Genomic DNA, 26,944 nt, shown 5'->3' with positions numbered 1-26,944 from the left:
TTTGCAAGTAACCCCTCCAACTTCTGCACTGGCCACAAGAGAACAAGCACAGAGGTACCACGTAGAAGGGGAGAGGAGAGCCTGCCCTGCTCTGAAGTGCATGCAGCGAGACCACCCTCCACCAGCAACGCCCCAGGTGGGGGCCACAGTGCATAGTGGGAAAAGCACCGGTTGGAGAACCACCAGCTTAGACCCGCCACAGTCTCACTGTGTAAACTGGACTCAGCTTTCTGGTCTTATTATCTACCAAAGAGGGTATGTGACTAAATAGCTGAATAGTTGCCTCCTATTCTGACATTCAGACACTACTCTAAAACCCAGATTATGGGAGCCACCTTCTAAGATGATACTTGCGCATCAGTGAATTTCTGTTTCTGCAGGCCAAAATTTACACTCATGTCAGTAAACTCAGTTTACTCCTTCATGGAATGAATTTTGGGATCAATTTATTTACTTGTTCACCTCTTGCTTCATTCTGGTATGCAAACCAGTAGAAAGTCTCCCTCTTCTCTAATAGTACCCAGTAAGGTACCAACTCAACTGGCACTGTTAATGGCTCAAAGGAAATACATAGTCAAATGTGCATAAGAGAAAGCTATACCAAAAGGGAAATTTGTTCTCCATCTTCTCTTTTTCTTGGTCAAGTCTTTAAAAATGTGCATTTAGAAGATATTTTGCTATTATATAAAATTGAAATTAAAAGAATTGCTCAGAAAAGGAAGAGAAATATCCAATGAGTAATTGCAGAAGGAAAAATAAGTCCCATAATACCCTTTGTGCAATTCCTATCGATCTTTCGGGATTTTTCCTCTACCATTTGAACTATTCTAGTCAATCAAAGTTTAAGGCAGGTTTGATAAAAAACAGCTAGGTAGAGTATATGTAGAAGAAAAATCACAAGAATCAAATTTTGTGTGTAGCTTCAGCGATTAAGTACATGGGCATACTACAAAGTTCTATCAGTAATATAGGAGCTATAAAAGCTATGTTTAATAACAACATTTTAGACATTTGCCACTATGTCAGATCTATGTGTGAATGCTGGTTTTTATTATCTTTTTGGCTAATATATGGTTGTAGTTAACAGATTCATGTTCATGCTAGAATTGTCTTACTACTGATGTTAAGCAATTTTTCATTAAAGATTTGCTTTTCTCTCTTCCTCAAATTCACAATGAGGAAAATGACTTCTGGTTACTGTTATTTCTTAAACAAATGAAACATACTTTCTTTCTTCACAGAGTTGTGGCGCCGTTAACTTTCTGATTTGATAACTGAGTGTGTTAAGGTGGAGAATTTGTGTGTTTGCATCTGTGGACTCTAGAAAAGCCCATGAAAATTGATCGCCTAAGAACCTACTGGCCAGGATCAAATGCAACACGTCTACTACCCAACCCAGCCCAGCACATACTAAGGCCTAAACCAAACCAGGGCTCCAGGAATCACAGATCCCTTTCCTTTTTAATGGCAGGTGTATACCTGGGCTCTGATTACAGGAGGGCAGTGGGTAGGCCTGGAGCCTTCTGAGCCATTAGAATCCATTCTCTGCTTCTGAGCCAAAATATTGATCAGATCAAAGCCATTTCAATAGTCAGGGAAAGGTGAAATCCATCAAAATATCCTTCACCTAGAAATCTAGAATTTGTCTTCTTAGTGCAAAGTCTAAAAACCACTTGGGACCACTCCTTGCTCTAAAATCCATATCCCTTTTCCCCTATACTGTCACTTTATAATTGCTCTCCTTGGATGTTCCTAAAGTATTGGCATCTACTGACCTGGCTCCCAAGGCTCCTGCAAATAAACAACAAATACATGATGGCAGACGACTAGAATAAAAAGAACTCAGAACAGTCCCATTGATTGTTCCATTAAAAATGCAGTGACAAATTCAATACCTTCTATAAGGTCTTCGATTGCTTTCCTCACTCCCCTGTCAAAGGCTCGAGCATCAGCAGGACTTTGGAAAGTAAGTCCAAACTTCCTATTGTCGACCTTCCAGTGATGAAAGGTTGGGTTGGCTTTGGTGTAGACCAAGTCCTTTCTTACATAGCATTCCAATACCACCTGAAGGATTGAAACACACAGGCTGGTTACTTGTGAAACAGTCACGACAGTGTCTGTTTACAAAAATCTAATTAGGAACCATCCAACATTGGTGGCAACTATGAAAACCCTTTACCCTTGCCTTCATGTGGTAATGAGTCTCCATCTTGAAAGGCTTTTGCTTGTCTCTGTGGACCACCCATCCTTTGTTGACCTCCTCACCCTACCCCCTTTTGTCCGTGGTGATCCCCACTGCACTGTGGTATTCCTTAACTACAGTTAACCACTCATTCCTATTCCTCTCCCCCTGACTGGGGGCCACCAAGCGGTGGTCCAGGTCTTGGGGCTTTGCTCTATTCCAGGTTTACTATCAGGGACTTTGTACTAGTGGCTTTCAATCTTCCCTCCTCTGTCCTAATGGGTGTTTCCCGGTGAGATCAAATTCAATATGCTGAAAAATTAACCCGCTCTGAAATTTCGGCCATTAGTTTCCTCTCCCAGCTTCCCCATATCTAGCAAAGCCAGCCTCTCTCTCTTCATTCTCTCTGGCTCAAAACCTCCGTGGCAATCTTTGCCTCTTCCGCTTTCTCTATCCCCTGTATTATTAATCACCATGTCCATTTCATTTTTCCTTCAACGTCTTTTATATCAACCCATTTTAGTTGCTACCACTCTGATCTAGGTCTCTATTAATTTTTTTTCTGCATTATTAGAACGATCTCCCAAGTTTCTAGCAATCCAGTCTCAGAGCTGCCTTTGACTAAGTTACAACTTTGAGTAGATTGTCTCAGACCCTCAGTCTTTTTACCTATAAAATGGAAATAACACCAGTGACCAGCGTTATCAATGAGAACGTATACATGAACACGTTCTGAAAACAATGAATAATGAGAAACTGAAGAGGGTCACACTCATTTTCTAGTATATTTGCTCTTTTATTTACTCTAATTCTTGTCACCTTCACAATTTAGTACTAGATTTCATATTATTCTCTAACATTTTATGTGCATTTATTTTATTCCCAATTAGACTGTGAAAGATCAATATGTATTATAAAATAACTCCCTCCATGTCTAGCATAGTGCTATTGTTGATAAAGATATCAGAGTTTAATATTACAGCATAAAAGCAATGTAATCATATGAAAGTAAATTCCATTCTTCACAAAAAAACCCTAAAATATCGACAATATTTATTCCTATGGGCTTCAATATGCATACCAGAATAATTTTGCTAAGTGTTAATAGCTTTGATTTTGTTCTGGTAAAGCTCTGCATTTAACAAAATGAAATCTTATTAATTTTAGATTAAGTGAAAGGTAAGAGTAAAAAAGGCCTGCCTAAATTAGTATAAATTCAAAATAGAGAATATCTTTAAATGAGTACAGGTTTCAAGGATACATCTAAGCAAACAGAAATTAAGTGCTGCCTACTAAATGTCCCCTAACTTGTAAACAGATGAGAATAAAAGTCAAATTGGTATATCAAGTAGCAGTCCCAAGCAGTTAACTTTATTACATTGTATTGAAAGAGGACAACAGTCCCCTCATACAGTTCTATTTATGATTAAATTGCTTATTATGGCCATTTTCTCCTAAGAATAGTACAATGATTAAATGTCAGCCCAGCCCCATTCCAAATCGGGGAAATCCAAATAACCAAGGCTTTAACTAACAAATGTTATCTATTTTAGAATTTAATAGTCTCAATTCGAAGTCTCAAAATAAACTTTTTGTGAAAACAAAGACTTCCAGTTTCTCCATATTTTAGGGTGAAAAAAATTGGTCTTTGGTTGTCATTTTTCAAGTTTAAGATTATTCCAAAGGTACATTTCCTTAGAAGTTTAAATTTTTAGAAAAGTTCAGGCATATAAATTGATGGGGAGGGAATCAGATACCATCTCTATGTCCTCTTCAATAAAATAATATCTTTATATATCTAAGTTTAACGACAAAAATGAAAAGGTTCCTAACAGGTATATACTCTCTAGTGAAGTTTGGCATAACATGTATAAACCCTCTAATGAAGTTTAGGCATTAACTTAAAACTTGAGAAAGCTTTTTAAAATTTCTTTTTAAAATAAGATGCACTGGTAGAAAAAAGTAATCATATATTCTTGTTGAAGGCTTTTATCCACAGAAGAAATACAAGTAGTAAAGGATTTAAGTAATTTAGTTGAATACACGAAGTCTTCATTCTTACCTATCTCTCCCTCCTCGCCCTCAACGCCTCTCCACTTCCAGAGTCACCCACTGGTGGACACAATTCAGGTTCCCTGCCTGTGGCTTGAGTATATAAGTTGTGTGTGGGGGAGTAATTTATAGCCACACCTATAACTTACTCTGCGACTTGCCTTTTATTTTCCTTAAAAACATGTCTTAGAAATACAGGAAGGTAAAAGAGCTCTCTTTAATGGCTTCATGATATTCCTCACTATAAATGTATTAGAATTATTCAGCCATTCTCCATACTAATGGGCATTTTTAGGTTATTTCTAATTGGTTACTTTTATAGACAATGTTGGAATGAATAGCCTTATACATGTCTTCAAAACCTGGTCTGTGGGCTCTTGGGAGCCTTCCCTCTGCCCCAGGCCCTTTCAGGGGGTCAAGGATGGCCAAAAAGGAACGAACGGTGGGTAAAATTGATCTGCTGTGGCATGAATCAAGGCAGTGCAGTGGCACAAAACTGTACTAAAGTCACTGGACTCGTGTCACATGGTCAAAGTAAAAAGTGCCAGTTTTATGTAAAATTGTCCTTGACGAAGCAGTTAAAAATTAAATCTTGACCCTTGAATACACATCTCTTATTTTGTGTGATGAAATGGGAAGTACATATAACTGGATTCTCATCTCTGCTTTTGCATTCAAGCTGCTATGATATCTAACTTTGGATGAAGTATATGAAGAAACTCTGGCTTTGCACAAATGCATAGCTGGAAAAAGGAAGAGGATTTCTAATAGCTTTTTCACTTCTGCAAACGGAAGAATGACGATTGTCTCAAGGAAAAGCACTTGTGCAATTGTTTCAGCTGTGAGTTGAAGTACCTGCTTTTCTCATGGATCACCAGGTTTACTTGAAAGTACCACTGACAGATGTACTATGGTTATTAAGACTTGTATATCTGGCAGACATTTTCTTGAATACAAATACAGTAAGCCTGTCATTTTAAGAAAAACTGGAGGTATTTGTTGCTAATAATAAAATTGGAACTTTCAAGTGAAAGTTAGAACTGTGGACAGCTTCCCAATACTGAAAGACTTTTCTGATGAGATTAGTGGTGATATTAAGAAATGTGACTTTTTTCCTACTATATAGTTCAATATTTGGAAGGTATGCTTAACTCAGTAAACCATTATTTGGTCAAGTGACCAATACATTATGTTACAAAATTAGGAATTTTGTAAATTAATAATTTACAAAATCAGTAGAAATTTTGAAGTGACAGATAAACTATCAGTGGATCTTAATGTAATAGACTATGAAAAATTCATTGATATGGCTTCAGATTCCACACTTACGAAACTACTACAAGCCAAGTTTTGGTATAGCATCAAAGAAATATATCTACAATGATCTGAAAAGGCTATTAAAATACTTCTCCCTTTTCCAACTACATATGTGTAAGACTGGACTTTCTTCATATACTTCAACCAAAATGACATATTGCCCTAGATTGAAAGTGGGAGTAGACATCAGAATCCAGCTATTTTCTATTAAGCCAGATATTAATGAGATTTGCAAAACAAGTAAATCAATGCTACTTACTTCACTATTTTCATTCTGGAAAATAGTTATATAGTTAATATAGTTATTTATCATAAAGAATGTCATTGATGCTAACACTATTATTTAAGATTTTTAAATTTCAGTTTTAATTTAGAATATGGTAAATATTAGTAGCTCTAATCCATAAAGACAAAAGCTTTTTGGGGTCCTCATTACATTTTTAGAGTATAAAGGGATCCTGAGATCAAAAATGTTTGAGAACCATAGTTGTCCATAAATCTGTGTGTATTTCTATAGAATACGGTTTAGATGTAGAACTGCCAGGTAAAATGGTATGTACATTTAAAAGCAATATCACGCCAAACTGCCTTTCAGAGAGCTTTGCCAGCTGGAACTCCCACCAAGTGTGTGTGCGTGTGCTCACAGATTTGTACACGGGCAACGACTAGAATGATCGACCTTCTAGATTTTGTGGTTAATATTCATCAGGTGGTTTCTGACAGCATTTGTTTCAGGAGTAAACTCCTCTAACCCATCTAAAATAAGATTGAACTCAAAAATTTTAAATTTACATATAATTGCTCAGGAAAACTTGATTGTCCCCAATTTACAAAAAATCATCCAAATAATGACTTGTGAATGGATGTCTGGAATACAGCCTTTCTCATAGAAACAATGGAGTTATGTGCACAGACTTCAACACATAATTCATCTAACAACAACAAAAACTAATGTGCTGAAATCTAGAACTGTTCTATATTGGAAAAACTACTGACAACATGGTTTCCATCAGAAAAAGCATTTCATGTCTTAGTTGGAACACTGGGAACTCTGATACCATCCAACTACTGTATTCCAAAAACGATCTCCACTCTTTCTTCACAATTCCACCATTTAGAGGGGGGCTCCTTCAAAAACCAGGCCTTTACAGAGCTCCCATGTAGGCTCATACTCTCCAACAGATTGAAGTGCGGCATTATTGAAGCCTGGGAGGCCAAAATGAATCACCTTAGCTCCAGAATGAGTGAGTGAGTGAGTGTGCGTGTGTGCGCACGCACGCACGCGCGTGCACGTTGGGACAGGGTGGAGAGAGAGGTTTAACTACCACTAAATATAGGAATCCAGAATGTTCCAGTGTGTGACACGCTGAGGGATGGAAAGATGGAGAAACACAACTGGATGTATGGGTGTGTGATTTAAGTACTAGTGATGTAAAAGTCCAGAAGTGTAGAGTCACAGAATGCAAAGGGGTCAGGAAGAGGGACAGACTGATGGAGAAATGTGATGGGGGAGAGGGTGTGGTACACAATCCTTTTGCAATAGCAACAAACAATAGACGCTGGTCCACAACTAGGACTGCCCTGTTACTATGCAGCGTTAATATGAAGGGACCAGGTTTTGGCTTCACAGCAAAATAGTTCCCAATGTTGGCTCTACTAAGAATTTGTGCTCTAGACAGAGGAAATGGATCACTGAGCATTGAGTTTCCCCACTATAGATTGGAGATAAAATAGCATCTTCCTTCCTAAATTGCAAGAATTTAACCGAGGTTATTTACATAAAGGGCCTTGAACAAAATGGTAAAAATGTTCAATTATTTTATACAAGTCAGTGGTAATATACAAATTTATAAATGTATTTATAAAATGAAGGAGCTAGATGAAACAATCTAAAGGCCATTTTAGGATGACATATTCTATGACAAACCATAGAAATACCAGGAAAAAACAGATCTAAAAAGATATAACCATTCAGGTAAGATAATTTGGTAAAACAAAAGTAATAAAAAGGCAAAAAGGCAAAATACTTTTCTTTCAATTTTTTTTTTTTTTGTAGAAAAAGAACACCAACTAAAATTAAAAAGGCAAGCAACAGGTTATAAAAATATTTGTGGCAAATGACAGATGTAGGTTAATATCCTTGTTATACAAGAACATACATATGAAGGAGAAAAATAAGGCCCCAATAGGTAAATATGCAAAGGCACATTAACAGATAATTTAGCTATCACTGTTTACCAAACGGAAAAACATTTGATCTTAGTAATCAATATTAAGATACCACTGGTACTCTATCAAACTGGTAAAGATGTAGAATAATTGACCCTCGTTGTGTTAAAAGAAATTCTCATATATGCTGGTAGCAGCTCTTTGTACAAGCATCAAGAGTCATAAAAACAATGGAACATCAACTTGATACCAGCAACATGAGAAATTTCTTATGAGAATGTGGGGGCAAAATAAACGAGATACAAAACTGTTTATGAGCTCTGATTATAGTCATGTAAAAATAAAACTATGGTGACAGAAAGAAATCTAACTATGGGCGGTAAGCACACAATGCAATGTGTATGTATGTATGTATGTAAGTGTATGTATGTATGTATATATATATACATATATATATATGTATATATATACACACACACACACACCTTACTGTTGAATTGTACACCTGAAACTTACTGGATTTTGTTAACCAATGTCACCATAATAAAAAAAAATTAAAATAAAAATATGCACGAAGAGAAAAAACTACATAGAAGAGCTAAAGGTGGTTGTGCATATGTGACTTTGGCTCAGTTTTGGGATCAAAGTGACAGGATATCAAATATTAGTTTCAGACTCCCAAGATCGGTCACCAAGAACAAGGAGTCTTTCTGAATCTTAATTTCTTCACATATAATTAATTATACAGGCTGCTGTAAGGATACAATGATACAACCTAACTAAAGGGCTAGCACAGAGTAAATGCTAGATAAATGGTGGTTGTTATTTTACTTTTTGTTGGTAAAATAACTACCACCATTGCCTTTATTGTGAATATCTTATAAACTGGAATGTTTTAATTATTTGATCATTATGTAGGGAATTTCCTGAATAGACATACTTCTTAAAATGAGTTATATTCACCCTTTAAATTTTCACTCATTTAATTTTCAGAAATGAATCAAATATGAAAATAGCATTTCTGTAAATCCACATATAACATTTATAAACTGTTCTATTTTGCAACTTTTAAAAACAATAAGTGATTACAAGAGAAAATTAAATTTGTACACTTAGCACATAAAACTCAACAGATGCCACCATATTAAGGGTCTCAAACCTAACATTGACATAGTTCTGTAGTGTCTTTATATTTTCTCTGTTGAGGTCCTATATAATCTTGAAATTTTAAACCATCTAATGGCTTTCTAGTATATATTCCATGATCAAATAAAGATAGGAGCAATGTCCTTCTAGGTTCAAGGCCACCAATTAAAAGTAGATTTAAACATTCAATCTTCTTTCATTTCATGGATTCTTTCATAACATAGAACTGGACATCCAAGTTCTTTCATGCAACTGTTTGGACTTATCCAAGCCCAATCCCTGTGAGATCATGATTACTCTCCAAAGTGCATATATATTTTTTCAAAGTGTATATATTTAAGCATATAAAATTATTAAAGTGTAATATCGCTACTTTTTGTTCCTTTCTTTTTCCAAACATATTTTATTCATAGCTTTTGAAATAAAAGCTGGTGTCTTTTAGATAAACATTCATTTAGAAGTAACCAAATGTCAGATAACCCTTTCTTTGCATTTTACCTTTCACCAGCCAAACCTTGATGGCATGCTCCATGAATAAACCCTGCATTTTAAAAAACTCTGACTTCACAGATCACTACGATCTGATTCATAAGAACATACTTTTGTTTTGAATTTCTTGTTACGGTGACAGAAAGATAGCTTAATTAATCAAAGATGCAAACAAGATAGCCAAATATATGATTTCTTAGCATCAGAGTTATATGGTGTGTGGTAAAAAGTGACTTTGCTGGAAAGCCAGGGTTACATTTTGCAATTTGGTACCAGCTCCAGAGTTATAACTTTTGAAGCCAGAGAAAGAAGGAAAAAATAACCTACAGGAAGAAGGCTACAACTTAATTTAAAGAAATCAGTTGTTGCTGATTTAACATTCCACGTCTGCCATTACCAGTTTGTCTTTCTGTCGTTCCCCATGGATGAGAAAGCCGCTTCGTCCATTGCCTTCGGGGTGCATGACCTTACAGACCCCCACGCGACTGATCCCGCCTCCTTCCTGTGGGAACCAGCCCCCGCTGGAGTCATCTCTGGTCATAACCACAGCCTTGACACGCACAATATAGCTGTCACTAAAACGACAACAACAAGAACAATGGGGCATGACAACAGTCTGGTAGCTGCATGACATGTTGTTTCACAATGCAAGATGACCACCAGCCAGTATTTTCTGGACTTGTCAAAAGAAAATCTATGCCTGGCAGCAATCTTAAAAGGTAACTAACCCATCTCAACTTTTAGGGAAAAAGCAGATAAAACATTCTCCAATTTCTAGGTGGTATTAATAAAACGAATGAGCTGATCTCTATGGTTTGGTATCTATGAGTTAGGAAAGACAAATCTAGTAACTTAAGAAGATATTATAGTTTCAATCCTTTAAACTTAGTTTACAGTGAATGAGCAAGGTTTAACATTTTATAAAGCTAATAATCTTCTGATCTGGCATAAGAACAGGAAAATCCACTTTCAAATTACAAGTTCCCCATAATTTCATTGACATAGGTGAGAAAATATTTCAATTCAAATACCCTTTACACATGTGTAGCCTTCTGTTTATGATTTTATTTTTTCCAGTCTAAACTTTAATTTCACAATAAGTTCTTTTGTACGTTTGCCAACGACCCTCTTTCTCCTCCAGAGACCAACTCTTGCTTCTTTTCATTCTTCATCACTTTGCGGGAAATTTACTTGGATTTTCAGCAAGGCCATTAAATTCTCACTTGCTGTTCTCTATCTTTGGATAAAATTTATTGTTTACTCATTCAAACAAATATTCCTGTCTTCTATATGTCAGACACTGTGCCAGATTCCAGGGAAACAAAGATGAAAAGTAACATAGAACTCTCTCTTTCCGTCCCCTAGGCCCCGCACTCAGAGCCTGGCCACGTAGTCTGCTGGAGATCATTTAGACAGTCCCTCTGCCCCGCTCACCCCGAAAGGCAAAGCCACCTGGGTTTTCCAGGACTCCCTGTAGCTCACCCTCTACTGTGGCCCAATACCCCTCGTCCTGCGCTCCCAAGACTCAAGGTCCGACATCCCCCTTACTTCCTCATCCCTTCCTCAGACTTTTCCTTTCACTTATCATTATGGTAAAATACACATAATGTAAAATTTACCATTTTAGCCATTTTAAGTGTACGATTCTGTGGCATTAAGTACATTTACACTGTTCTACAACCATCCTTCCCATCCATTTCCAGAACTTTTTTCATTTTCCACACTGAAACTCCATTAAACACTCACTCTCCATTCTCCCCTCTCCCCAGCCCCTGGCAACCACCATCCTACTTTGTCTCTTATGGATCTGACTATTCCAGATTCTTTCACTTTCTTAACCTCAATGCAGATGTGCTCTGGGCTGAGCCTCTGCGGCCCTCACACATGGGGCTGCTTTCTTCCTCTTACACCTCTCCCCGCTGAGCCTAGATGTGGGGTAGGGTATTCACCTTCGCTGCAGGCTACTGGCCCTTTCCCCAGTTCCTCTGAAACTCACAAGTCTGACCATACCCCACTACCTTTCTTCAATCTTCCACAGACCTTTGGGTCACCCCTCCTCATTCCTTGAGGACATTAGCACGTGGGCTCACAGGCCCTCCATCTCTCCACCATGATCACTGTTATATGGTTTTTTTTTTTTTTTTGTAATTTCATTATCTACACAGAGGATCCTTCCAAGTCAATTCTTTGGCCTCTCAGTTTCCGGAACTCTTCTCCTCCAATGCCTCTGTCTTATATCCAGTTTCAGCCACCCATGCCTAGGTTACGACCTTGACCTTGTCATTACCAACACATGTAAAACCTTCATAATTTTAAGTATCCAGCTCTCTAGCCACCACCTCCCGACTGTGCAACTCTCTCCAGACTCCAGTAAGTCTTCACCCCAATGGGGCCAACAATCTGGTGTTATGACCACCTTTCCCCTGCCTATTCTCTACACCCATCATGTTCTCACTTGATTCTCTACCCAACTTATGTTTCGTGGTCTATCACAACACTCATTTGTACAAAACTTTAACATGTTTGTTCCTCATTGTAATTGGCAAGACCTCAACTCTGGTGAAACCCTACCATCTACTTAATATTTAACTCCATGCTCCCAACTCAGGCTGTTGTTGAGAGGAAACAACCTCAGTCTATTTTGCTTATAAGTCTAGTTTTAAAGTCATAAACACTCACCTCAATGCGACCTTAAATGCCACTCAGTATCCTGCTACATTTCCCCAAGATTATTTTACATGTCCTTCTACCCCCTCCCTCTCAGGTGTTGGATGAGTTAGCTTTCATTTCACTGAGCAAATAGACACAATCAGAAGAGACCTTGTTCTTGTGCCCACCGGCACGCCTACTGCTCTGTACCAGTACTCTCTGCCTCTCCTTTTGTAACTGGGGATAAACCATCCATGATCCAAGCCAGGGCCAACAACTTACAACTTAAATACTCTCTATGTACTAACAACGCTCAGTTCACATTTCTACCAGACTGCTTCCCTAAGCTTCAGATCAGTAAAATCAACTGCCTATGTGATTTCTCTGCTTGGGTATCTAGTAGACACCTCAATCAGGTTGAACTCTTGATTCCCAGCATCTTTCTATCCTACTGGTTCTCCCTTTGAAACATATCCAGAAATCCACTTTTACTACCAGAATCGACACTGCCCTGATCCCATCACCTCCCAGACTATTGCAACAGCCTCGTAACTGGCCTCCTTACTTCCATGCTTGCCCAAATAAAACACTGGAAAGGTATTCAGGTTGTGACACTCTAACAAACCCTCCAACAGATTCCTTATATTGCTCTGAGTCAAAGTCAAAAAATAGCTATTGTCTTACCACTCTCCTCCTTGCTCATTCCACTTCAGTCCCCATGTCCTTGATGGCCCTCCACAGTAAGCACACTCCCACCTCAGGGCCTTTGCACATGCTATTTCTTTCACTTAAAACACCTTTTTCCCCACTCTTCTCCCCACACACCAACTAGGGTTATTCCTTTATTTCATTCAGGTCTCTGCCCAAGACTTCTCTGACTACCCCTCTTAATTCTTCTTGCCCTTTGTCTTTCCACATACTACTGAATCAATATCTGCTTTATCTGTTTGCCCACTTTCCCCAACTAGAATGTAAACTCCATGAGAGCAGGGACTTTGCCCCTTTCATCATTGCTATATACACAGAGCATAGAGCTGTGTCTTAAACGCAGTAGGCTGCGAAGTGATTGGGTTAAATACACAATATTTGTAAACAGGTTTTAAAAAATTATTTGTTGCTAATAGGATTCCTGAGAAAATATAAAGTGTTCAATATTCATTTGCTTATGAGCCACAATAGTTTAAATGAGATAGTGTGAAGATTTCCTTTTCATTAAACAAAAAAACTGAATTAAAAAAAAAATCACATGGTTTCTATCAATAATCCATTCATCTCAGAATTCAACATGCATATTCCTTTAGGTTATAGAGATTAAGAACATTTTCTAACATTTGTTTATATTAGTTACATAGAACCAACTTGAGAATATCCTTTTATCCTCCCATATCTTTTAGTCTAGAAAAACTAAGGGTCCTCAGGATATATAATTTTCCAGTATGAAACACAGCTTTTTCAAATCTTCTGTGAATGTACTATAGATTCATCCAAACAGGAAATGGCCAAGGTGAATAACTGAAACTCTACACACCTCTTGTAAAACATGCTTTTACTTTTTTTGTTTTGCAGCTGTGTGCTGGTCTCCTTTCCTTTGAATGATTAAGTAAATATGAAAAAGGGAAGTTTGCATGACTTATGTTAGTGCCATCAACTTATTTCCAAAAAGTATTCATTTATTAGAGGCTTAAAAAAAAAAACCTGCTTGGCTTCCAGACTGCAGGGGCTATTATTTTGGCCTTTGCTGTCGATCTACAGCATCCTTTTTCCTGCCTTGATTCCTCCTCTGCCCCTTCCCAAGGGGTACGTGTGTTGGGGCTAGAGGGACAGAAACTCCGCCCCCACCCCCGCCATCTCCTCTGGCCACATCTCCAACAGCCAGAATTAACTGGGGCATCTGGCTATTTAAAACAAGGCAGGGGGATAAAGTGCTGCAGCAAAAGCTGCGAAGGATGTCTGGATAACCCAGCTGCATGGCTGCATGCCAGCTGCTTCCTATCTGTGCTGTATTTACGTTACTCAGGCATTTCGCCCCACCCAGAACAGAAACGACAATGAACTCTACTACCAAAAGGTACAAAGAAGGAAAACTCCCTTCCCACCTTTCCTCCTCTCTTTCTGGAAAGAATTAAACATGTTTAAACCAGATGTGGGGTTGGTTGGGGGGAGGGAGGCAAGGGTAGATTAGTTTTTTAATGTGTACCAGGAAAATGCTGCTGGTATGCTTTAGAGAATTCCCCAAAAATATTATTGCAAAAAATAACAACAAGAAGTACTTCTGAAAGTTTCAGCTGCAACCGGTATAACTGATTAGGACCTGGTCAATTTCCAGACGTGGGTCCAAACACCAACTGACTAGAACCCTAGTGTCTGAATTTGAGCTAACCTGTCCCAAAGAATCGATGTCATCACAAATGGTGTCTGACCACCGCCACTCGAATGATGCCATCTTCTTTAGGTACATTCTGGCTAAACCTGACTCTTACAGATTGGGCTGGGGATATGCCATTTAAACGAGGTTTCTTTAAGGAGAAGCTTTGTGTTCCCAATATGTGGCTTTAATTGTTAAAAACGGGATTTGCTGTGCTGTGATGGTTTGCCACACAGAAAGGGTAGGTAACATTCGAGGGCAGGATGGGGAGGCAGAGAAAGAACAATTTCAAAGCTAGATTTTCATTGCATGGGAGACACTGATTCCACGGTGGCACAGAAAGGTTTGGACCTCAGGCCTTAATGTCCTAAGTTCTCTCCAGATTCAAAGCAGGCCCTGTCTGGGACACGTTACAGAAGTAAACAAAGGAATTGGAGGAAATGGTGCTGTGGCAGCACTGTTTCTATAAATAATATTCAGGGCCAGGGACAGGTCAGGAGTGCCTTGACCTCCTCACTAGCTGAAGAAGCCTCTTTTTGAGCTTCAGTTTCCTCATTTGCAAAACAAACAACATCAAAAACAAACCGTGAAGAGAGGATGCATAGGATGTCTGAAGGTTAAAAGCAGTGATAGAGGTCAAGTGTCTGATACAGAGAAGTTTGGTTAAGTTGTAGCCATCATGATCATTTTTGCTAAAAGGCTGGCTTTGATTACAAAAACAGGTCCAGCCTCCCTCGCCACCACCGATTGCCTTTTTCAGCTGTCAGAGAGCGGAGTGGCAAGGAGGCTGTCATGCCCTTGACAACAGGATAAAATCCACAACGGACCTGCAGCAATTATCAATGTAAGTCAGATTAATAAAGACCAGGCAGGAGCCTACATTTCAGGCACACCTGTGGAGGAAAATAATCCCATCTGTCATCTGTGAATGGGCCCTCTGCTCCTGACCCTCCCCCTCTGTTTCAGGGAGGGAGACTGGAACTTTTACGTCCCCCATAAATACTTCTCAGCCCCCTCCTCATCTAGCCCTTATCTGATTACATGGCTCCTTTATCTGTACATTATGCTAAACATTACATTCACTTCCTCCCAGCCTTCTTGTCCACCCTTTTCCACTTTACCAGACCTTGAGGGGAGATTAGCTAAGATCCAGACTCTCAGGCTCCCTCTTCCACCCAGCCCGACCCCTGGCCGCCAGCTGAGCCACACAGAACCCCAAGTCCTCCAGGGGAGCCACACACACTGTTTATTGTAATCACATCCCCCGCCCACCCCCAGTATTCTTTGCGCCTAAGATTTCTAAAGGCTCTTTGATTTCATTGAATTATATGTATATATGTGTATATATGTGCATATGAAATGTATGTCTAGCCATCTTTTAAAAAAGAATCAACAAAATATTTCAGCAGAATCAAATGTGTTGAGAAGCCAAGGATATTGGTCATATTCTATTTAAGTGAGTGGTGTTTTCCTGAATGGCTGTTTTATATTAAGTATCAACTACTTAGGAATTTTTTTTTAAGCGGACTGGCCTGGTTTTAGAAATTTATATATTCCGAACTTTATAGGCAAGGAAAGTTATACATTATGTAGTTTTGTGAATGGTGGGAACATGATTTTCAGCTCTGTAAGGGCCACTGAAGGTAGAACACTTGCTCTGCCCGCTTAATTTAATGTCTACCAAAATGTGTCTGCTGCTTGTATTGGTTAGGCTGTTATGGAAAACAGTGGTAAGAAAACCGTAAAGATCCTAGACCCAGCAGGAGTCAGTTCTGGTGAGGGCATCAGCAAATGCTGATGGGAAGGCACTGCAAAGCAGAGAAGAAATTTTCTGAACATGAAATTTGCTTCATAAAGAGAACTGGTTTGCATGATAGAGTTGGGGAAGCTGAAAAGTAGGATAAGATCACTTAAAAAAAAAAAAGAAAGAAAAAAGCCTCCACACAGTAACTTAACATCTGTGAAATCAGTCATGACCTACACTTGATGGAGAGTCATCTTGGAAACTGCTCTACCCCAGTAACTGCTAGGAAAAGAATCTATGTACTTACATAGTTCCTAACACTATGATTTTGAACTCATGGTGCCAAGACACTCTGCTAGCGACCAGATTTATCGAGAGGAAAGCAGCCTCAGCAATCCCATCTGTGTCCCTGCTAGTCCGAGGTATTGCAGTTCATCTTGCCCACGCAGAGTAATTTCCCAGTAGATTATAACAGAGCTTTTATATGTGTTATTTTCATAATCTATTTCGGTATTTCTAAACGGTAATGAGCTTCCTGGAATGGAACCCCAGTATATAAAATGTGGCACCCAAAAGGTGGTGGTGGCAGTGGGTGCTTGCCTTGCAATAATGAGATATAACCTTCATCCTGCTTATACTGTGGGAGCCCCAGAGTGGGTGTGAATAGGTTTTCCTCCTTTACTGTGTGCTGGGCTCAGAATCCATGAAAATGTTTTAGGAATCCCCACTTTAGTCTTGTACCATAAGCCAGTAAGTTCTGCTGTGCTGCAAGGTCACTAGAGCCCTCCATGTCCAAGTTCTACCCTTACCCACAGGGGGAGCTAAGGAAGGGGCATGCCTAGTCTCATCCTCGCATGCCATGTTTAATGCCAGCATCTCTGTTGTTGATGCTCCCTAGCTACACTGGAGCATATAAATAGACCTATGCACCCACACACCATTTTCTAGTGCACATATTAGAAAGGGTCGCTTTCTCTATTATTGTGAAGGACACCGCCAACATGACTGATTTTCGAAGTAGGCATGATTATTAAGTGTAATAATTTAGAAATCATTCTTTAGAACCAATCTTAGCAAGTGAAAGTTTATTAGACAGGGCCTCTAGTATTTTGATTTTCCTACTGAAATTTTAACACACACAAAAAATGCTCCATTAGAAAATATCTATTGTAAACTCCTATTTTTTATAAGCTGGTGATACTGTGATTCAAAATAAACACCCAGACCTTGTTTAACATACAGTGCTAAGCTAGCATGCTGTATGTTTCTAATATTTTCCTTTAAATTACAAGGCACTGTATAGAGACACATTTTTTAATCTCCCAAGTGCTAACTTACACTTTCAGGTCACAAGAGCCAGAGTGCATGTATGTGCTGGCCATCCCCAGTCTTTCACATGGGGCCAAGGCACCTGCTCACAGATGTCTTTGGGAAAAGACGCTCTTCAGGGGCTGTCCCAAGTTGAGGGTACTGGGTAGTATGCCATTCACCACTCTAAGGGTCCCTCTTTCTTTGCTGCTGTGCCCTGCAACCCACAGTGGCCAAAGACAGGAAATGAAGCAAAGACACAAAGGAACAAAGAATGGGACTGGAAGTTAAACTCCTAAGCTTTACAGAGGCTTAAGGGGCCTTTGAGGCAACAGTTGAGGAAATACCAGAGGCAATTAGGGATCCTCTGAAATTGCCACAGCTTGGGAGGAGAAGTGACCTACGGTTCTAAAATCTACAGCTGGCAGAGGCAAGTCAGAGTTTCTGGTGGCCCTGATCTCAGGGACAGCCCCAATTCTAGGGGCAAATCTTCACGGATTATGAATGGAAGGTGATGATGCCCATGACAGAGCCTGGGCATGCTGGAAATTACCTTATAAAACACCAGTTTTGGGGTTTTCTCAGCAAGGTTTACAAGTTATATTGGACTCACTCCACTCTGGAGTATTGTTAACTGACAATTTTAATTTAACCTCTAAGCTTTTATGGCCTGTAGTTTGAACAAGCATAAATCTTCCACAGGAAAAGAGTGATACAGCTGGATTCTACTTATATTACTCTCAATTTTTCTTTTGTAAAAATCTTTTTACAAAAATCTTTTGACTTAATATATCAAATGTCTTAAGGATGGAACTACAGTTTGTTTTTTTTTTATAAAACTACCTTTCCTACCAACATTTAAATTCAACACTTAAAATTCAGAAACCATAATATAAAAATACGCATGATGATGGATCACTTATAACTGGGGCACAATAAAGATAAAGGCATTGGGGCTGTTCTGCTAATGTATAACCTAAAACCATAACATTGGGTAGTTTTAGACCTGGGCAATGAAATGTTTGTTTAAGTAAATCTTAGCTTCAGCATCCAAAAAGGCAATTTTAGTTGTGTCTAGGATGGGGCAATCCATAACTCTTGGGCAATCCTCCCTGTGTCAATATATCGTTCCTGAGCAAGTACCTCTTGAGGTGAGTAATACACCCGGGCCAGGAAGAGAAAGGCCCGGCTGAGGTCAAGCCTGGAGATGAACAGGGCAGGATTGGTAGTTTATTGTAGGAGATACACAATCAGTGAAGAAAGTAATCATTTTTCATGAAATTTGAGAACTATTTGTTCTAATTCCTACTAACAGCAGTAATCTTAATTCCTCCCCACTCTGGGGGTCCAGGGAACTAGAAATTCCTGAGCTTATATGCCCCTTAAATCCTAGGTGGGTTTCCTGGTCAACTACTTGGGACTTCTATATCCTTATCTGTCAAGTGTCTATACAGTGTGTAATTACCTGAAGAGTAGGCTGAAGAATACATTTTAAATTATTTTCGAGTCTCAAAACACTGGCTCCAGGAAATTAAACCAGCTCAAATTACCCTCCAACAAAGTAAATAAAATGTAATTGAAAACAAAATTTTTTTTTAAAATTACAATTACACTGACTTCAACAAAATTTTAAGTTTTTTGGAAAAATTTTTTTAAACCTAGTATCAAATAATTCTCTGCATTAAAATATTAATTCTATCATAGCATTATACAGATTCTCTAAATGTTAACATGGATATTTTAAGATCAACTAAAACACTTTAGGAAATTATGGTAACATTTGATCACAATAGTTCATTAACATTCAAGGTATCTATAGGAGACTTCCAAGTTTTTGTCAAAAAATCACCCAAACACAGACAACTTTGACATGAAGAAACTACTTCAAAAAAATAAAATTTATTTTATTCAAACCAAAATAGAATGAATCTACTTCTTACAGACTGAACCGGTTCTGTCCAAAAGGGCTGAGTTTCAGGGTAATCACACGGTGTGAAGTGGGGACAAGAGAGTCCCGGGAAGGTAGAGGCCAAAGTCTGAATCCAGGTTTATGATTCTGCTTTTACTGTCTGCTGCTTTGCTGAGCCCGGAGCTCAGTGGAGTTCATAATTAATCAAGATCAAAGCATTACCAACTTAAAGCAAACAAAATAACCCACCCCTAAAGAACCCTGTCTTCTCCTAATTTTTTCTCTGAAAGCAATAATTTTGACTTTCCCTGTTTTTATATACCCTTCCAAAAATGGCATTTACAATCTACATTTAAACCCCAAAGGCCAGCTAATGGAAATGAAAAATTACTAAACAAAATTAACTCTCACCATATTAAAGTATACATGTAATAGAAAAATTAGTACTTCAAAACACAAATGGCAGGAGAGTTTGTTTAAAGTTAATAATCTCCAATTCAGGTCTTTAAATTGCAGCCCTTGAATTTCTGTGCCTTTCTCAGAATATCTTCATTTTCTTTCCCATTGAACTGGAGAAAACAAAGGAAGAGCTTACTTAATGATCCACATGGTGAAATGCTGAAGGAGAAGCATACCAATGCCCAACTTACTTTGAAATGCATAAAAGTAACATGGTATCTTGGATGGAGGGTTAGATGGAGTGATAGGTACCTGTGTGATACAGCAATAATAGCAAAATGCTACCAACAGGAGCTGGTGAGTATTGACTGTATGCTTCTTGCAACAACATTTTCTGAACAATTAAATACTTTCATAAGAAGCAAAATTTATAGTGTGACATTCTAAACGAAGATCAACACTAACCCTAGAAGATGATGATAATGGTATTGAAATCTGGTTACATCTCATGTGATCCAGGACACATTTCTCATTTTTTACCTGTCACCCATCATTCCTTCTGATCCCCAAAGCAAACCATGGTCAAAAGGGCAGGAAATTACTTTACCGAAGTATGTTAATACTAAATTCTAAACCTACAAAATCCTTTATAAGCCAGCCCTTATTAAAACCTGCTCTCAAACAAAATGAGGTGATAATTTTGCCCGCAGGGAAGAAAGTCAGCATGTTGTGCTAGCAATAGGCTGACTGAATTTTAAGAGCCTCCTTACTTATATTCCTGACAGATCCACTGGACGTGGATGTCCTTTCAGCTGGCAAAAATTACCAATTCATTTAGTTCTTTTTCTTCTAGGATTCTGCCACCTCCTTCATCAGAGATGAAAAGCTTAACACACAAACAAATAAAGTACAGGTGACGCGTTTGTTCTCCCTGCAGAATTCTAATCTCTTTATTTCCCAGGTAGCGACGGGAACAGAGGTAGGCCTGCAGGTGGAATTTAGGTCTTCAATTAGGACTAGTGATGAACTACCCAAACAAATTAGCTATACAACTTTTAAAGCTAGAATAGTAGGTCCCTCACTTAGTTGGAAGAATTAAAATTCAGACTGGAAGAGAGATTTGTTCAAGGTCACTGGCATCGGGGACAAATAAAGGACTAAGATTCAGTCTCTCTTTAGTATATGTGCTGCCAAAGCGAGCACTCAGTCTCTCTTTAAACTGTCCCTTCCCCTGACACTTTGTTTTAAAGGTGTCCTGTGTTGTGGCAAGCGTCCCCATATCTAAGCTAGGTGATCTAGAGGATATGAGAAGTTATTCTCTTAAAATTTACTGGATGGGCAACCAATTGTCAAAGAAATCATAAGGAAAAATCAAGAAGGTATCCCCAATAACACAGCCACATAAAAAAAATGCTGGGGCTGGGAAGTCTTGCTCAGCTCGGCAAAGTTTCCCACCAACAAAGGTCTCATTTGGGGATCCATCAGTGTAAGTTGTGTCATAAGTTACCAGACTTAAAACTCTATGGCACATCTCCTTCTCAGTACTGGTTGTGGCACCCCAGACTCTGCTAGCCAGCCTCAATTTCTTCGTACATAAAATGAGGGGTAGGGGCCAGATGACCTTTGAAGGCCTTTTTTAAACTGTGTGTTAAAAACAAACAAACAAACAAAAAAACAACATGCCCTTAACGTCCTTTAGCTGTGCCAGAGGACTTAGCAAACTTAAGCCACCCAAATATTCTACAAAAGCAGACCAGAAAACTTTCAGCAGTAAAATGCAACTGAAAACATCTTTTGAATAGAAAAAAAACCCCAAACCACAAAGACCTGAAGCCATGACAAACTAACAGATATGTTCTCTCAGTCAAAGTGTTATTATGCAATTATGAAGTTCCTAGGGGTGAAAATGGTCTATCAAAGTATTTTGGAAAAAAACAAAATGATGAAAATTGAGTTGTGATAAATTTAATAAGGTCCTTTGAATAAAACAGGTACGAGCTAGCCATCCAGCTGGGTTTACGCACCCAGAAATGTGAGAGTCTTTTCAGCCACATGGAAGAAAATCCCCAAGACATATTTATGGAACAAAAGCAGGCAAAGAGAAGAGGGATCTTCCTTTTTTCTCCCAAATAGTTCACCCTAAATGCTGTACAAGTTGACTCAAGACAGCCACTCCAGGTTGTACCAATCTTCACTACATTCAGAGAGAAAAGAGAAAACTGTTAGGAAAAGGTAATGAAGCAATTACTTGACTTAAAAAAAAAGTGGGTAGAGACATTTACTTGCAGACCTGTGATAAAGCAACTCTGCGTTTCTAGTTTCATATTGGGTCTAGGCTGCTTCAATGTCACAAATGAGAGTTCAGGTCCAAAAGTTTTTTTGTAAATCAATTGTTTGAAACTGGAATGTATTTTACCCACAGGAAATGCATAAAATGGTGAGCAGCAGGATTCCCAATCCAGACCATGAAAGCCTAATCAATTCCTAAAATACTTGAATCACAGATCTATTCCTAAATGGTTTTTACTGCTCACTGACAGTCTCCTTAACAGAAGCTTCCCTCCCGCCTCCAGTGGGAACAGCCAGTTCTAATCAGCTATGGCTAGGAGTTTTCCTACCTGGGTGTGGGGTCAGTAAGCAAGGAAGAATTCTTAAACTCCCAATGTAGGCTTCATTTTGGGGTCCCTGAAATTTGGCACCACTGGATCTTGAATAGTTCTAAAAAGAGTCAACCTGATGATGACCTCCTAATGAGGTTTAGAAATCTTTACACCTAAGCAAGCAAGCAAACCACTAAGTTAAGGCAATGGTATCAGTACTGATGCTATCAGTTAGGAGCCCTAAGTAAGTGTTACTGAGGAAATTGTTCTGTGGTGGCATCAACTAGTGGCGAGCAATTACAAGGGCAGGAACAAGGCAAGGTTCAGGCTCACAGGATAATCAGGTAGCAGTGGGTTCTTGACTAGTTCTTGACTACACAGAAGAACAGGATTTGACTTACGAGGGCAATTTCCTTCTGAGTTATTACAAAACAGAGCTATCCACGTGGTACATGTGCTTCCATTAAGTGACTTCTCTGCCATAAGAGCTGAATAGTATGGAGAATGTGTAGGCCAACTAGCTTACTCACAGTTTAACATGATATTCTCAAAATACTGTTTCATTTGTAGGAGAGTATTCTAGCTTGACTTCAAAGAGAGCTTCCAGGGAACACTAGACCTAGCCCCACATAATGAAGCCTGCCAGCTTGCAGAAGGACTAGAAGCCATCTGATTTCAAGACTACTGGTCTTCACAGATAATTGAGACCCTTGGGGGCTGACCAAATTGGGCTTTCCTGCCCACCACCAACACACTTGCACCATGGAGTCCAACCAAGCTTTAGGTCGCACATTCAACAGTGGCTAAAGACCACTGCCCACTGCTCAAGGCAGGACAACCAAGTAGCCACAGCCAACTTCTCCCACCAGAGAGCTTTACTGACCAGGTGGCAGTCTGTATGGCCAAACAGATGCAATTACACTACTCTGAAACCATGCTGTCACTGTAGGCTGCCATTTGGTATTAGAAGAAAGAATAAAAGGGCCTTGTCCTATTGTATGATCAAGAGGAACACAGTCCATTTCACTCACCAGTGTGCTCCGGCCACTTCTCAGGACTAAGTTCTCCTCTAGGAAAGTCGTGATCTCTGAAGGTATCATAAATACAACAACCTGGACTGAAAATTGCTATATACCTAGCCATTTCCTACAGTGAGTAACTTGGTATAGGGAAGCCCTTGTATAAACTGAAAAAGCTAGATAAATACAAGATGCTATGACATGATGGCACTTTTTCTTGTGTGTTTGCATATAGGGAATTATCCTAACATTCATTGAAAGTCAACTCCTATCTCAAAAGACAATTAATTTCACATCCACGTTCAATAGCAAAGAGGTGGTAACAACCTAAATATTCACTGAAGGATGAATGGATAAAGAAAATACATACAATAGAACCTTTCAGCTTTAAAAAAGAGAGAAATCCTTTCACATGCTACAATATGGATGAGCCCTCAGGACATTATGCTAAGTGAAATAAGCCGGTCACAAAAAGACAAAAAGATTTAAAAGATTTCACTTTTAAATTGTGCTATCTAAAATAGTCAAAATCACAGAAACAGAAAGTAGAATGAATGGTGGTTGTGAAGGGCTGGGGTAAGAGGACATGGGGAGTGTAATGGGTGTAGAGTTTCAGTTTTGCAAGCCGAAGAGGTTCTAGAGATCTGTTCATGACAATATACACACAGAGGATGCTAATGTACTGTACACTTAAAAATGGTTAAGATGGCAAATTTTATGTTATGTGTTTTCTGCCATATGCACATGCACAAAAAAACAACTTGAGAAAAAGGGGCCAAATAGGTATACTCAAGGACCCCAAATTCATAAAGTTTGGGCTTTGACAAAAGAACATTTCCACAGTCCTAAGAAGTAAACTTTATCACTTTAAAATTCCACAAAACTCTCCCCACTAAGCTAAGAAATATTCCTCTACATTCTAAGAAACAATTTAAAATTTGCAAGATCTTTTTAAGGTATCTATAAAAGGGAGACCTTGTGCTTTAAATGTGTCCTAGGCTCTGTTCTTTCGAATACAAGACAAATTGCATCTATGAAAAACAAATATTTCCTTTGTAATGGGTTTTACCAAGATAAAAATGGCTTTTCTTACAAAATCATCTTAAAGAACATAAGTTAAGCATAATAGACTTTCTCCTAATTGTTAGCTCTAAAAATTTCTCTAACCCGTAGCTAATTATATTCTAATAGAATGCTTATCATGTTTACATTATAGGCAACAGAATCCCTAAAAATATTTTTATGATTAGTCCCTTTTATTTTTTTCTATTCTGACTTCGGTTTTAAGATTTAAAAAACAAATCACAAAGATTTTCTAGCAGTTCTATTTCTTCAACATGGGGGTCAGTAATGTTTTTTCCATATTTCTCAAAGCAGGAAAAAGGGGCCGTTTTATTTTTCTTTGGAACAAGTTCCTGCCAGATTTTGCACATTGCAGTTCTTTGGCGATGTGATGAGAACACATGCCCACCCACAGACACTAATTTTGCTCTTCACCCTTCCCAAGCAGCCTTTATGACACATGCTGTCTGCACTCCATTTAATGGAATTCAAGAGGCCCAGTCAAACAGCGGGCCCCAAGGGGTCAGAGCAACTCCTCTCTTCCACTGGATGGGTACAAGGAACATGTGTTTAAAAGAAAACCACAAAAAAGCCAACCCAGCTTGGACACCTCTAATCTGAAAATCTTTACAACTATGAATTAACACTGAAAGCTGAAAGTCATCTCTTGGGTTGAAATCTGGAAAGAGATAGTATCTTGTTGTGGTTCCTTGCACATCGAGCTCCATGAAGATGATGCAGCTAACTCTCTGAGCTGCTCTCAGAGTGTGTAGCAAGGAAGGTATAGACTATCACGCCAGCCAAAAGCTCTTTCTAAGAGGGCTTAAGTGCCAGCCTGTTTCTGAAGCATTTGCTCTCTCTATGGTGGTCATTAGTCATGAAGAAACTCTGGTGATTAAGAATCCAACTGGAAATGGGCACAGCTTCCTCAACTGTCTCACATGTGCCCTAAGACAATCTGGGCACAGATGTCAACGCAAACAAGCTGTCAGCAAACATATCTGGAAGAATGCTCAGGACTAATAAAAGTCTATTCTGGTTTGACAAGAGAGTGGTCATTCACCCTATTTATCTATTCTTAAGAGTGGGTTTATGCCCTAAGAAGGCTGTCCTGTACTTCTGGCTTTTCTGAGCTATACACGAAAGTCGATTATTTCCAGATAATGCTACAAGATTTATCTATGAGTGCTATTAATCCCACCCACTGTGTAGGAAGAGTGACCATAAGCCCAGGATGTGGGGAGGACAGTGTAACAGCAGAACAGTGAGCAATGGACAAGAGGCTATGGACAGGTCCAGCCCTCCCCCAGGGGGCTATAGTTACCACACATCCATAAATCATCCACCGGTAACAGCAAGAATAGACTATGGACTCATTAAACAGGTCTCTTTAAATACAAGTAAGTATTTTTAAATGTTGATAGACAACCTAAGTAATATTCCAGTAAACCTGTTTTCATTAAATGGTTACTGAATTCATTATAGCTTTGTGTCATTAGAATGTAATTTCAATAGATGCTAAAGAGGCGGGGAAGGTCTTCAAACCTCGAAGGTTGGGAAAAACTATCCTTGATGCTTACTAATCTGTTTTACTAAATATCCTGGACTCCCTAAGCTTTGAGAATTCAAATGCTCTCTCCCGCTGCCTGCCACACCCCTCAAGGAAGAAGAGGAAAAAAAAAATCCTTTGTCCAAGGTTGTGTTACTCTACTTAGCTCAGAAAACATGGCCACCAAAACTATCAAATGAATTTTTGAGCAAGCTGGTTCTTTCTTGATATCCACCCAAGAAGAGTTAGTAAGGAGAACCAAAAGGGAATAGCTAAAGTTACTTCTACACAGAGCAATTCGTGGCTTCAGATTATAGACTCCAGTAAATCTATGAATAAAAGAAAACCCAGGACGAATCTATCGCCAATAACGATAAATCCCCGCTGAAGAGGGAATTAATGCAAGGACAGGGCTGGGCCTGGATTGCAAGCATTTTTTAATTTAACACTATGCAGCACGAAGCTCTGAACATAGGCAGCGTCTCAGTCAACATCTATTGATTGCTTCCAAGATGAATAATACGAGACCCTTGGTACTGGCTGTGGCTCTGTATTCCTTTTCCCTCAAAAGGAAAAGAAGGAATGTAAAAACCACGTGGTCACTCTGGATTGATGGCTCATGGTGCTTAACAGCAAAGGGGCCTTTGAGGAGCCATGGCCCCAACCGTAGAGGTGATTATCATTGCCGAATTGCAATGATCAATATGTCTTGAGTGTGTAATGTAACCAAAGCTGAACAAAATCTATGCTGCCCTGAAATAATCCAGACAGGATCTGAGATAGTCTCGACTACAGAAATCACAGGAAAGCAAAGCATTTTCACAGAAAACATCAACAGAGAACTTTAAAAGCCATGTTTTTATATACTTGCCTGTAGTCATCTTCTGTAGGCTTCAAGAGAAAAAATATATAATGGAGCCTAATATTTCAGCAAAATCAGAGCAAATTAGCTATTCTGCCTTTAGTCCACATTATAAAGTCAGAT

At 38.9% G+C, this 26,944-nt stretch overlaps 1 protein-coding gene across 1 annotated transcript in view; it reads right to left on the bottom strand.

Annotated features, from left to right (window-relative positions):
* SPRED2 (sprouty related EVH1 domain containing 2) overlaps positions 1-26,944 on the bottom strand; it is a 104,751-nt gene that overhangs the window by 20,894 nt on the left and 56,913 nt on the right. The window contains exons 3-4 of the mRNA XM_039886978.1: positions 9,753-9,930; positions 1,896-2,064 (exon numbers count right to left, since the gene is read on the bottom strand). Of these exons, the coding sequence (XP_039742912.1) occupies positions 1,896-2,064; positions 9,753-9,930 (347 nt within the window). The remainder of the gene's footprint in view (positions 1-1,895; positions 2,065-9,752; positions 9,931-26,944) is intronic.

This window comes from Pteropus medius, unplaced genomic scaffold, assembly GCF_902729225.1.
Source record: "Pteropus medius unplaced genomic scaffold, Ma_sr-lr_union100, whole genome shotgun sequence".
NCBI classification, from domain to species: Eukaryota; Metazoa; Chordata; class Mammalia; order Chiroptera; family Pteropodidae; genus Pteropus; species Pteropus medius.
Note: the sequence above shows the minus strand (reverse complement) of the source record. Positions and strands in the feature narration are given on the sequence as shown.